Here is a 14972-nt window from a genome sequence, read left to right on the forward strand (position 1 = left end):
CAAACTGGAAGGGTACAATGATAGATTTCATCTCCGTACAATTTATAACCTAATAATGCCAAATGTTGCAAAATTATATTGAATTGAGATCTATCATCGTACCCTTGCAGTTTGAAATAGTTATTTACGATACAAGTGCGGAAAAGAGAAAATTCGAAACGAGTGGCGACAGATTAAAACACGACCGCAGAGAGTGTTTTAAATCGACACGAGTTGCGAATTACCTATTCGCACGTGTATCGTACAACGTTTTACAGTACATATGACCCTTTAAACTTTCGACATATGCATGAAAAGTGCTCTTTACGCTCTAGGGCGAGAAAGTTGCACCATATGTACTGTAAAATACTTTTTAGTACATATGGTGCTACATATACGTTACCGCCCTAGTGCGGTAATTAGTACAATACGTGCATATGTCGAAAATGTAAAGGGCCATAATTATGTACTGTAAAACGTTGTACAATACACGTGCGAAAAGGTAATTCGCAACTCGTGTCGATTAAAACACTTCCTTCGGTCGTGTTTCAATTTATCGCCACTCGTTGCCAATTTCCTACTTTTCGCACTTGTATCGTAATGTACTAATAATAAAGTAGTAATTGTAAAATAAAATTAAAACTTTTTTTATATTTTTTTTTGATTCAAGTAGGTACAGTGAGTAACAACATTGCATGGCCTTCTAATTATAACTATTATAGAAAACGGGATATATTTTTCATATTTGTTATCCGTAGTTGTCCCTGTACCTGAAAGAAAAATAATATCATGATAGCACAAAATCTCTAATGTTATAGGAAGAAAGATGAAGCAACAATATGGATTCTAATAAAGTTATCATTTACTTACCTAGTAATAATTGTGTTTTTCATTCATAGACAAAATTCCATAATTTTCATCCCCAGGAAATTTTTTATTTTACTTTATTGCAGTGAGGATGTCCTGATTTTTTTCTGGCTAATGAAGGAAAACATTTTATTTCCAAGAATGCCTCTTCATTTTGCACAATACCTAAAAAAAACCTAGAGTTAGTGACACATTGACTATTCGGCAACCAAAACAGTAATAATTACATTATATAGGTATTGTTCACTGCTTATATCTACCATTACGGAAGAAGTGAGAATTATTTTCTAAAAAGATCGGCACGAGAAAATTACAATGTACAATGAAGGAATGAAACTTACGAAACTTCACCATCATGAATTCCGCTTCAATTGAGTCTGAATTTTTCTGGATTTTCGCGGACCAGAACACCGATGATTTTTGTAACTTGATTTAGACGTTGCTACATATATTATTATACTCTTTGCGTTGCTATCATTTTCAATTTATACAAACAAATTGATGTCACAATAAACATGACCCTATGTGTCAGTGTCAACACTGTCAAATAAAAATGCACTAAACATGACGGCACTGCAAATCCTGCCAGGTCGGCCAGGCAACGTCGCCAACGTCATAGAGTGGCAACGCCGCACGCAACGTATTTGTACACGACATTTGTGACACACACATACGTAAAATTGATGAAAAAATTACGTTGATTTATGTATGATTTCTGTATGAAACAAAGTTTTTCTATTAATTTAGCGCAAACGAATATTCGAAATTAGATAAATGAGCAAATATTTGTGTAGTAATAGTGTGTAGTGCCTTAATTAAAGCAGATTGAATTTTGTATGAAAATCGAACCACCTTAAAATATATGGTTTCACGTCGCATCCAGTTATCACAATCATAATAAATGACATATGAAAACGCTAGTGTTGCAAGTCACGGAGCAGACTTGCCGGTGTGGTGTATTTTTTACCCTGGCAACGTTTCCCGTCACCGCTTTGTTGTTCTACACTCGTCCGACGGATTTTCAATAAAACCACTCGTCGGGACGTTGGCCTGTTTTTTCTATTTAGTCGATATGTTCTCACGCACCTGTTGCGAGAGGACTCTTTATTTCCCATTTAAACTGATGTTTATGTAAATCGGATCAGATGCAGAGGTGTTTTAGAAAACTTCCTTTTAGTTCTATCTCCCTATTGGTTTTATTTTTGTACAGCTATACATAGTATCATTACCGTGTGCATATGTGTTGCACGTTGCTAGATTAAGTTCGTATTTGTCACACATATTCAACATTGTGTATGGTACCGACATAAATAGGTATGTAATAGTTAAAATTGATATACGCAAGAAAGCAACTGACCGTTTTGTACTTGGTTCCTTCACCCTTATAAGGCGAACTTTGTAATGATAAATAGGCCAGTATTGCTGCAAGCATCGATCAGACGTCAATAATACTAGTGGGTATCGATTCAAAACTTTCCGCTATAATATCACAAAAAGAGCGACGTGTGCCTAGAGCCTGTCAATAGTGCATCATCACGCTCGCCACACAGCGCGCAAGCAGGTCAGAGGTCGGCTACACACCGGACCGCCTACCCTGAGAGCATACCTCCGCACATACCTCGAGCAACCCAACCACTCTGACAATAGCCATCTCGCCGATGCCATACCTAGCATACCGCGGTGATTTCGATTCTGGTCGGCTATTTCGGCATCACGGATGACTTGGTAAATGATGACTTTGGTTATTTCTAATACGTCGAAGGTTAATTGGACGTAGGCAGCGTATTGTAAAGGATTAACGTTTGACCGTCTAAACGATTGTAACGTTAACTTGTGTTTTACGGATCTGTTGGCCAGCTATTTGATACCAAGTTCAAATCCATGAGAAGTTCCTACTTGGGTACCTATGTATATCTTAAGTAAATATTAATAAATACATCTGTCGGCTTTGGGTTCATATTGTCTGACTATACCTACTAAACTGACGTAGCTATTTTAGGGGAAGAATATTGAGGTAAAAGAGTAACAAAAATATACAGATTTTGCGTTTACCTACATATTAGTTTTACTGCTGGCAATTTCATCCGCGTACTCGTATAACGGCTTTTTTAGGGTTCCGTACAAAAAGGGTAAAATGGGAACCTTTTGCTAAGACTCCTCTGTCCGTCTGTCTGCCTGTAGAAATGTGTTATTACCTACATATGTACTTATTTATTAGGTTATGTATATTCTGATCTAAAGCACAAGAGAGCAGAAAACAAAAAGACGCAAATACGAGTAATATAACGTAGGACATAATTTCCAAATGTTTTTGTTGTTTAGATACCTACTGTTTTATAAATTAGTTTATTTTAATGCATTAAGTACCGAAAGGAATTGAGCATTTCTTCTTGGTTTAAGTGGTGACGCAAGAAGCCCTGTGTTTTACAAACAACATATTGGTGTTACACAACAGTCAGAGCGCAGAACTTTCCTTCTTCACATTTATAAAAATCTTTCTACATGAAGTTCCGAGTAGCACGATTTTACCAGTAGAAGGAAATTGCTGACCTGCAAGAAGAAAATATAGGCCACAGGCGGGTGGGACATACTCACTTGGCGTAATCCTGCTTGCAGTAGACCTGGCGATCGCGCAGGAAGCAGGAGGGGTGGCGGTCAAGCTGTACGGCGCACACGCAGCAGCGCAGGCAGGCCGTGTGCCACGCGCCGCCGCCCACCTCCAGCAGGAAGCGGTCCGCGATGGGCTCCCCGCACGCGCAGCACGTGCGGTGCTCCGTCTACAAACAACATACCTACGGTTTACTTAATTATCTATATTAGTCTTTACAAACAATTCTTGCGGACAAGGCTCTCATGAGCAGTGGCAAACCAGTGGACTGCGCAAGGAAGATGATGAGTCTTTACAAAACAAGAACCCGGCTAAGTACGAGTCGGATTCGCGCTCCCAGGGTTTCGAAAATTACCTTTTTTTTCGTCTCATTGATATCGACTTTTTAATGTTCATTTAGGGGAGAGTGGGTAACCCACGTCACGGGTAACAGTGGATCTTTTGCAATAACTTTACTAATATTACTTGTACAAGGGTAAGCGCTTACGGCGTTACCGCTTTTATGTCCCTCCGTTTGCCTAATTAGATACCATCTTCAGAACTAAAATTCACAGTACTAGCGATACTAACTTAAGTAACTAAGTACCAAGTACTGTAAAACTATTTTTTTACACGATTTTCAAAAGAATTGTTTTATTTAAGGCTTGTGATTACAAATTATTTCATTATTGTAAATATGGTTTCAACTTTTAATGTATGAAAAATCGATTTATTACCTTATTTTAACCATAAACCAATCAAATACATTTTTGAGTGATATGTTTTATACAACTACCATCAATGGAGAAGAGTGGATCATATGAAATTGGGTCACAGAGGATCAAAGAAAAATCGGGCATGAAAATTAAAATATTTCTTTTAGAAAAAAAAACATGATAATAGAAGCACAAAACTAATATAAATCTCCACACAAAGAGCGAAATCCCTGTTCTTCAAGTTGTAGCCAGTAGGTATGCAAATAACAAGATAAAAAATCATTGCTCACTATGAAAAAATTATGAACAACGGTTATGATAAAAAATTTGCACATAAATCATAAAACTTATATATTTTAATGGATAAATGTTCAAACAATGCAGCAGCTCTTATCGTTTCGTTTATTCGGACGGTGTTCCACTGTTACTCACACATGGGTAACAGTGAATGTTATTTTATTTCTAGCTTTCTTTACAGCTTTTTTCTTAATAACGTTTAAGAATTAGATTGATAGGCTTAGATAAGAAAATGATACACAATTTGAAGTTAAAATGGCGTACCTACAGCTCTTACAAAAAAAAGTGATTCACTGTGACCCACTCTCCCCTACTTACGTAACTTGTCCGGGTGCAAACAGTACAACCAAAAAGTTTTTACTAAAACATCTGATAAAAAACCCTACGGTTTTGGCTTTGATTTAGTCTGGTCATAGAGAAATAAACTTATTTACATAATGAAACCGAACCTTACTTCAATAAATGTTAATAGGGTAGGACGGGGACAATTAAAACACGTTATGATTGACACAAGTCAATTTTCTTGAAAATTACAAATGTGACGCAATAATGATTGGCGCGAGAAAAAAATTAAGCTCGCTTAAAATTTAACTTCTTCGCATAACTCGCTTTTAACTTATTATCCACGTATGGAGTCAGCATTCTAAGCTAACCTACTTGTTTCTCTATGGTTGGGTAAAAGGCACAAATGACTACAAGAATCTATGTATCTGAATCTCTGAATGGCTGGGAAGGAGTAATAGTCTTGACAAAAAAATTCAAAATCGCTCTCCTTCTTGATGCGACTGGCAAGTCGTGTTACTTTTTGGCAACCGGATTTTTTAACCAAATTTGACCCCGCTGAATCCGAATTTGCCGGTTGCCCGATCGAAATCTTGACCGGAAGTGAGATATTCAAGATGGCGGCCATAATTACCCTACATAGCGACCCTAATGAGTTCCTTGTATGGAGACCTATTTTTTTTTGGATAATTTTTATCCCCAATGACCTACGATCCGATCTGTAACTGTCCATTTTCTCATGATTTCCATGGCTTATCGTATTAAAAATGACGGACTTTACGAAACAGAACTCCAAAATCCTTGAAATTTGCTAGACTTAGTGGACTGCTATGGCTTCCTTTTAACGGTTTTCTTACTGAGACTTCTTTCTTGTTTTCTCATTGCTGAGGATCGCGACCACATGCACTTTAGTTGCACGTCGAATACCTCTGTTCTTCTAGATATTGTCGAGGTTAGACATAGCACTTAGCCATGCCAGCTCTGCGGCGTATCTCGGTGGTGCAACCACCGGCACTGGTTATCAATCCAAGATATACAAACTAGCTCGCTTTTTCGTAATCGCCGAGTGCGTCGGTAACTGGGTGAATATTTGCCCTGTCTACTACCATAAGACTCGACTTAAGACAAAATTGAATATAAAAGTTCTAGAGAGCTAGAACATTTATCTTCAATTTTCTTCAGAAGAGCCGCCTGAGCCGCCATTTCTTGTTGTTATTCCTGTCAGGCAATTACAAGAACTATGTACCAAGTCATACATTCTTTTTAGATGGGCCATTATGGAAGGCTTATAATATTATAAGTTTATAACTACTACAAAAATGTTTGATTAAAAGCCCCAGTAACCCAGGTGACTGTAACCATAGCAACGAGTAACAAGAAAATGTTGCTTCACACATTTACAGCTTACACATTTCCGTAGGGCAATCGTTTGCGCGGTTCGCCAGATTGACAGTGAATCTACAGTGTTGTCACTCTCTCTCTCTTTCTTTCTTTTTCTCGAGAGTATTCACACATAGATATTTTCAGATTTTTCTGGACTTAAATACAGTTTAAGACGCAAGCAAAGAAGTAAGGATGATGGTCGCAACATTAGCCAGTTAGTTTTCCTTTTCCATTCCACTTTGAGGCCCATGTTACATGAGCCCTGTGTTTTCGTTGCTCGCAAGTCTTATCATGACTGAAAATTCTGCCTTCGTATGTGAGGCAATGTGAATTCACAATTAACAAGAAAAAATCCTACTTCATATACCTATCTCTCTTTCATCTTTCTTGAGGCCAAATACTGAGGATTACCCAGTTACTTTTATCGGTGTGTCAAACAGTTTGTGCAACTGGCTATTCTGTTTCATTTAATTAACAATTGATGTATATTTGACAACTGTAACATATATAATACAAAAAAATCCATATTGTAATTCAAATACCAACTTGGAATAGCTAATTAACAACACTCAAGGTCACGCCGATTTCACGACGATCATTTATCGGCGGCGGCGGCGCGCCGGCGCGGCGCACACGTCTACCCTGAAAGAAGCTAAACTGCGCAAAAGACCAAAACACCAAAGAAACTAGCTTATCAATACTTTGTCTGCGAGAGCAGTGTAAAGCGCAGTGCTAGGAGAGATCGCCGAGTGAGAGCCTGCTGTACCGGAGCTGTACCGTGCTGGTAAGAAGCTATGCAACAAGCCACCATCCAACCGACCCATAGAGGACAAAGCGGGAAAGCTTCTTACCACACAGGAAGATAAAATGCGCAGATGGCATGAGCACTTCGCTGAAGTCTTCCATACCGCAGTCGTCGGCGACAGCGTGTTCGAAGCTGATGAGAACAAGACGTTTGCTCTGAACATCAGTGTCGAGACTCCAAGTAAAGCCGAGACATCGAAGGCAATAAGAGCGCTCAAAAGTGGTAAAATATCTTTTGTAAATATTGATCCTAGCGAAAAGTGTTTCACATGTTTCTTGTAGGAAATTCTACGTTAATTATTTATGTAACATGTTTTTTTTACGAAATTATTTACGAAAAACTAAAAAAAGGAACCTAGAATTGATTATAATTAACTTTCCCGCGTTTATATCTCTGAATATTGACCCAATCTAAAAATTGTACGGAATCCTTATGCAGATTACTTGTGTAGAACATTTTTTGCTATGCGCCACCGTTTAAGAATTATTTACGAAAACCTAAAAAAGGGACCTAGAATTTATTATAATTAACTTTCCCGCGTTAACATCTCTGAATATTGATCCTATCAAAAAAAATTACGGATTCTTTCTTGTAGGCAATTTAATTGATATTACTTGTGTAAAAGAACATTTTTTGATATGCGCCACCGTTTAAGAGTTATTTACGAAAACCTAAAAAAGGGACCTAGAATTGATTATAATTAACTTTCCCGCGTTAACATCTCTCTGAATATTGATCCTATCAAAAAATTGTACGGAATCTTTCTTGTAGGCAATTTAATGGATATTACTTGTGTAAAAGAACATTTTTTGATATGCGCCACCGTTTAAGAGTTATTTACGAAAACCTAAAATAGGGACCTAGAATTGATTATAATTAACTTTCCCGCGTTAACATCTCTCTGAATATTGATCCTATCAAAAATTGTACGGAATCTTTCTTGTAGGCAATTTAATGGACATTACTTGTGTAGAAGAACATCTTTTGCTATGCACCACCGTTTACAAGTTATTTAAGAAAACCTAAAAAAGGGACAGAATTGATTATAATTAACTTTCCCGCGTTAACATCTCTGAATATTGATCCTATCAAAATTTTTTACGGATTCTTTCTTGTAGGCAATTTAATGGATATTACTTGTGTAAAAGAACATTTTTTGATATGCGCCACCGTTTAAGAGTTATTTACGAAAACCTAAAAAAGGGACCTAGAATTGATTATAATTAACTTTCCCGCGTTAACATCTCTCTGAATATTGATCCTATCAAAAAATTGTACGGAATCTTTCTTGTAGGCAATTTAATGGACATTACTTGTGTAGAAGAACATCTTTTGCTATGCACCACCGTTTACAAGTTATTTAAGAAAACCTAAAAAAGGGACAGAATTGATTATAATTAACTTTCCCGCGTTAACATCTCTGAATATTGATCCTATCAAAATTTTTTACGGATTCTTTCTTGTAGGCAATTTAATGGATATTACTTGTGTAAAAGAACATTTTTTGATATGCGCCACCGTTTAAGAGTTATTTACGAAAACCTAAAAAAGGGACCTAGAATTGATTATAATTAACTTTCCCGCGTTAACATCTCTCTGAATATTGATCCTATCAAAAAATTGTACGGAATCTTTCTTGTAGGCAATTTAATGGACATTACTTGTGTAGAAGAACATCTTTTGCTATGCACCACCGTTTACAAGTTATTTAAGAAAACCTAAAAAAGGGACAGAATTGATTATAATTAACTTTTTTTTTCGCGTTAATATGTCTCTGAATATTGATCTAGTGAAAAATTGTATGCAATCTTTCTTGTAGACAATTTTATGCAGATTAATTGTGTAGATGAACATTTTTTGCTATTGAGTTATTTACGAAAAACTAAAAAAATTTTTTGTTTAATCTTTAAAGGGCTCTATATTTAGAACTGCAAACTTTCAGAAAATACATGTTATTATTACTGCTATTTTCTGCAATAATTATTATACAAAAATATATTTAAAAAATATGGGTCTCCGTACAAGGAACTCATTAGAATAGAATAGAATAGAATAATGTTTTATTGTATAACTGTGTACGTACAAAGGTGGTAATTAAAAATAATAAGTATCAACAGTTGCCTGCTAGGGCGTACAATTATGGTAGACAATCTACCTATCTTAAAACTAAACTTATACTTAAGTACTTACATCGTTATATATACATAGGTGTCTGTTAACTTGCAAAAAATTCATTGATATCATAAAATACTTTATCTATCAGCCAGTGCTTGAGCTTTCGTTTGAACATAAATCCGTCTAGCGCTTTCATGTCTAGAGGGAGATGGTTGAAAATACGGATAGCCATACCAAAAGTGCTCTTTTTGTACATAGAGTTGGAAGGTATATATCGTATTTGTACTGGTCTCGTATATTGCTTTTTAATGATGACTTATTTATAAAATATGCAGCTTGACTTTTTATGAATAAACATAGCTCTAGGATGTAAATACATGTCAAAGTTAAAAGACGTTTTTCTCTAAATACAGTACGAAGCAATTCCTCAGTGCGCATACGGTATACCGTTTTTAGGCATTTTTTTGTAGTTTAAATGTTTTTTGAACATCGACAGAATTGCCCCAATAGATAACTCCATATGAAAGTAGTGGATACACACTTCCATAATAAGCATTTATGATAAGATTAAACTAACTTACCTGAAGTAAAGTTCAATCTTGATTATATGAAGTATTTAGTCCGAGATAATTACTAGAAGAAGAAGCTCGCCTTTTCGTTGTCCTACGCGATTTTCAGAGCCACTACAAAGAAAAAACAACTGGCAACATTGCCGTCATCTGTCTGTCACTTCGTTTAGAGTATCTATACAGTAAATGGGACGTAACCCATGGTTACCTGAGGAGGATGGGAGCCCCCTTATCCCGGACTAAATACTTCATATAATCATGATTGAACTTCACTTCAGGTAAGTTCGTTTAATCTTATCATTATATTTGTATTTAGTCCGAGATAATTACTAGAAGATGTTTAGAGGCTAATATAACATCAGATAATATGTTAAATTAAGTAATAAGTAACCCCAGAGTTAGAGATGTAAGAAAATTATTTATAAAAATCTTAGTTACAAAATCTTTGTAAACCTATCAAAGGTGAATTAAACATTAAAAGAAGCGAGAAGACCTTCTTGGATTTAGTCTTTCAAACAATGTTCTTAAAAATTAATAATTTTGATAGTACTACAATTTTATTTTCTAATATTATTAAAGGTACTTCTGTAAGTACAATAATACTAAACTGTTAATAAGTACTCTCTAAAACAGCAAACCATTTGGTCACTGAGGGGCAAACACAAATATCTGAAGATTATCTTGTCTGATAGCTGGGTCATCCCATAGTATTTGGGACACACCTGTAACTATTTACTCCTTTATGATAATTTACTATTACATGTTAGGATTATTCCCACAAATTTACAACAAGGAATTATATGTCTACTGTAATAAGGATATATAGAGTACCTATAATACCTTTTCTTTCAGTACCTAACTAATTTGAGACACTTGTAAATAATCTGTACTAACTTTAAAGTGAATATGATCTCTTTTTAAAAGTAAGGATTAAATAAACAAATAATAATAGTCTCGCTTCACTTTATCCTTTTGCCATAAATAAGTAAACTAAACTGGATACCTACAATTTAACTTCAGAAAACTATGATTATAACATGATTTGTAAATTATAACATGTAGGTAAATGTTTAAACTTGAGATTTTTTGGTGACATTCAACATATAATACTCGTATAATATAATATTAATAACATTACAGTCTTTATTACAGTTTGGTCTCTAAGATTTTCACATTACTACATATAGTCTTATGAAAACAGTATTATAACTTGGTTCCAAGTGCTTGAACGTGCACATATTAGGTGTTATTTGCAAAAAGCCTTAAGCTGACTTCCTAAATTCCACCACTATGTGGTTACTTATTTGATTCATCTAAGTTGTAAACTTTAATGTAGATAGGATAATCCTTAGACCGTTAAGTAGGTAATTAAAGTGTAAAGTGGCATTAACATAATTTACTGCAAATTAAGCACTTATACAAATTTACTCACAAACCACCTATAGGTATATTGGCGTAAAGCAATCCCTATATTACTATAATCTACGCTAAGAATGCTAACATATTTAATAGTACATTGTTGATGCATCTCTGTCAATATGCACTTCACAAAAAGGGAAACATTACACATTAAAACTGGATTGAATGTAATAAAATAATATTCCTAAGTATTATTATTATTATTAACAATTTATCTTCTTTAGGTGCCCAATAGGATTGTGTACTTAATTTGGAGACACACCCATGTCCATTATCTGTAAATTTTAATTAATTTTGGGACCATTGAATATGTACGTACGTTTACGTATATTATACACTCCATGTAAAAAAGTTGTGTTGTAATTAGCATTTTTTACTATTAATTTAAGCTGTGAAATGGCTGTGAAGCAATTTTAACCAGTACCTATTGGGGCTATTGGTATATCAAAAATAGAGTGTATAATACCTATCATCGGTATATGATACACAACATCATGTTTTCATTCTAATTCCCAACATATTTTGGGTTACCTAATTATACAAATAAAAGTTTTAATTTTTATACTAATTGTATGGTACTACGTAAACGAAATTAATAACTAGCTTAAATCTAGAATAGGCCCTTGAGGCATTGTACCAAGGATGCTGGCGGCATTTCCTCGCTGTATCGCAATGCTGATACGTTGTGCGAGAAAGCCGCCAGCTCTTCGGTCACCAGTTACGTCAACCAGACGCTTCGCGATTTCTGCAAACAACTTATGCGCGCTGGGACCCCATGGACCTAGAGTTTCAACTCCAAATGGAACGAAGTGATACTCTCTACCGAGGCTCTTATATTTATTACGTTTTAAAATTTCGGCGCTTTCCGCCGCTCCGCCCGCTTTTACATTAGTCCGTTGGAGGTGGGACGGTGCCAGTGTGTCTACGCAGGTAGCATCCCACACCAACATCCGTCCCAAGCTCCAAGGAACCAAGGACATCCCATCGGGCCTCTTGCCATCATCTCTGATAATGCCAGTCGGCTCAAGAAGAGCGGGTACATTGATGTTGGCAAGAGACCGACGGATTATGTCATTAAGCGACGCATGTCTTGAAAAACGGCCGGCACTTTTTTGACAAGATAATCCATGGTGTCCCAGTCGGTCCACGTCCGTGCCACAAGAGCATATGTGTGGCGTACACACCGAAACCCCGAGTCGCAAACCAGTCGCCAGTCTAAGGGAGGCCGGATCCAAGAAAGTACCAGTATTAGGCGAAGGATGGGCATGTAGCCAGTAACCCGCTTCCCGGGCTCCGACCGCCAAAAGCCTCGCGCGGTCTGGACCTGTACAGTTGTTTATGATACATAGTTTGTTAAAGTAATCTTTACTTCTTATCTTGTGTAAGATGCAAGTACAATTAATTGCTTCTATCATAGATCACTAATCACTACTTTACTTGACTTTCAAAATTGTCCCAAGTTCCTCTTCGTCCTATTATAGGGATAGGATTTGTTAGATATTCACTTTATAATGAAATTGTACACATGCTAAATTTATTAGCAAAACCTCTAAATGTAAAAAATGCGGCTGCCCAAACAATAATGTTGGTGAACGTAGGTACATTGTACACGTTTTGTCTTGTACACGCCGTTTGCCAGACTGTAAAAAGTTAGTATTCATTGCAAAATTAAATGCCAACCATATGATTATATTGTGTTACTTGTGTCATGTGTGGATTTATAAAGATAACAACAAAAAAGTTTGAAAACATGTTTCACCATTTTATATTAAACACCTTTAGTCCAGTTTATATACCAAACTAAAAAACCTATTACTATGAGGTGAGATGATCTCTCCCAAACGTACCAAAGCCAAAACAAAAGTATCAATATCTCTGCCAGCTATCGAACTGTTGGTATAGTTGAAACAACAATTTATTTAACTATTAACAAAGATAGATATAACTCCGTAATAGATGGATACAGTCTAAGGAAAAAACGTGCCTCGAAAATCAAGAAAATTTGATTCTCGTTCAGAGGGCGCTACTAGTTTTGGCCTACAGTCGTATAGATGGCGTTGACGGTTTCGTTTGTTATTTAACAATTTTAACGCATATCAGTGAAAGAACATGGGTCAAAATCATAAAAATAATTAATGCAAATAAAAAAAAAACATTTATCTATATTTAAATACATTCTATCGTATTTTTATAAATCTTCATTTTTAGTTTTAAAGTGTGTCGACAGATGGCAGTGAATTTACTGGGGTTACAAAATTTACTATGACAGTACCGCTCTAGTATAAGTTACTCTATGCTATTAATTAATTATTCTGTATATACTGTTTCATATCTGTGATAAGGAAGTAATTGCGACCATTTTGATCATTTGTTAAAAGGACCCAAGTCACGATCCTTCTTCTTAATTTTACTGATATAAATATTGTATTCTGATCAAAAACAATGTAATTTCACCAACCTAAAAAAAAAACCTAAATACATCCGTACTACTACCTACCTACCTACCTACCTAATTTATCTAAATACATACACTTAACTAATCCTGATATGAACTACCTACATTGTCATTAAAATCCTATAGGCCTGAGTTTAATTTAGTAGGGAAATAAACACATTAAGGGATTTAACATATCCCAAGAACTAAGCGATGTTCTAAATACATAGGTAATGAATACCAATATTACCAATTCACACAAATACTTACTGTTCTCAGTCCAATCGTTGACTGGTAGATAAGTAATACATTAAGGCTTTATTTGTGCACCTATTTACAATGAAAGCCGAATATAATTATGTAAATCATTAACATCATTATATATCTTCCAAAACCATTTGAAGTTATTCATTATACGAGTATGTTTAGCATAAATTCACATCCTTGCTAAGATTCCATCTTGTTTTTTAATATTGATGATAACATCATTTTAATATGAATGACTCATGCTTGTTTACAAATAGTAAACATGGAAGATAAAAATGTAACAACAGCTTTCTAATGAATTTTCTGAAGGGAATTAGATACCCCAAAAAAAAAACTAAAAAGCAATACCTTGTTCTTAAATAACAAGTTTATTTACTTTGCATAGTAGGTATGCATCTTGGCCATTTAATTTTGGTGAAAGGGACTTTAAGAACCGCTGTACTGTCAGAAAAATGAGGCCGTAAAGGATGAAATTTGTAAGGTATTGTTCGGTCAGGCTAATTGATCAAAATCAATATTGGTATGTAGTGATATATAAAAAACTGCCTACCACAAGTATACCCATTAGTATATTTTCTTTATTTCTATTTTTGCTATGAAATATTTGCTAATGAAGCCCCCACTATGGGAATAGGTACTTGAATGAATATATTGTACCGCTGAAATAAAAGTATTCAGTATACTTGCACAAGTATAACTTGCAATATGCATGTTAGAAGCACACTTAAGTAATTGTCACAATCTTACTTTATAAAGATTATTAAATTTGGGTCTAAAAACCACTGAAGTCATCAATTTATCTAAGTAAATTTTTATCTCTTGAAATAAATATTGTAAAAATTTAGTACAGGGTTCTTTAAAAAGTTAGTTCACTTCTGAATAACAGCCCACATCAAATACTTATGACAGTATGATTAAAAATATAGCATTTTTAATTATTTGCAATAATAATGCTTCATTATTATTCATGTAATTTTAAGACTCCAAAGAGTGCATCAATGATAGTGTATTATGAGCTTATAGGCATCCAGAAGACTACAAGTAAATTATGATTAGCCTGTGAAAATAATTGTCAACAGCCACTATGGCTGGTACTCAAATGTGGGACATTCCCATTTGATTGTGACAGGTTCTTAACTCTGGCTTACATACGGCAGCTCTGTTTGGACCTCTAAATTTAAGTAAAGTCTATAGTTCTCTACCAAAATAGGTTGAATCATAATGAAGTCCATCTCCATCCAACGGACGGATA

General features: G+C 35.2%; 1 protein-coding gene across 1 annotated transcript in view; it reads right to left on the reverse strand.

Moving 5' to 3' along the window:
• Positions 1 to 14972, reverse strand: part of LOC134754392 (LIM/homeobox protein Awh) — a 126431-nt gene that overhangs the window by 22521 nt on the left and 88938 nt on the right. The window contains exon 2 of the mRNA XM_063690697.1: positions 3442 to 3623. Coding sequence (XP_063546767.1) covers positions 3442 to 3623 — 182 coding nt within the window. The remainder of the gene's footprint in view (positions 1 to 3441; positions 3624 to 14972) is intronic.

The sequence above is a fragment of the Cydia strobilella genome, chromosome Z (assembly GCF_947568885.1).
Source record: "Cydia strobilella chromosome Z, ilCydStro3.1, whole genome shotgun sequence".
NCBI lineage: Eukaryota > Metazoa > Arthropoda > Insecta > Lepidoptera > Tortricidae > Cydia > Cydia strobilella.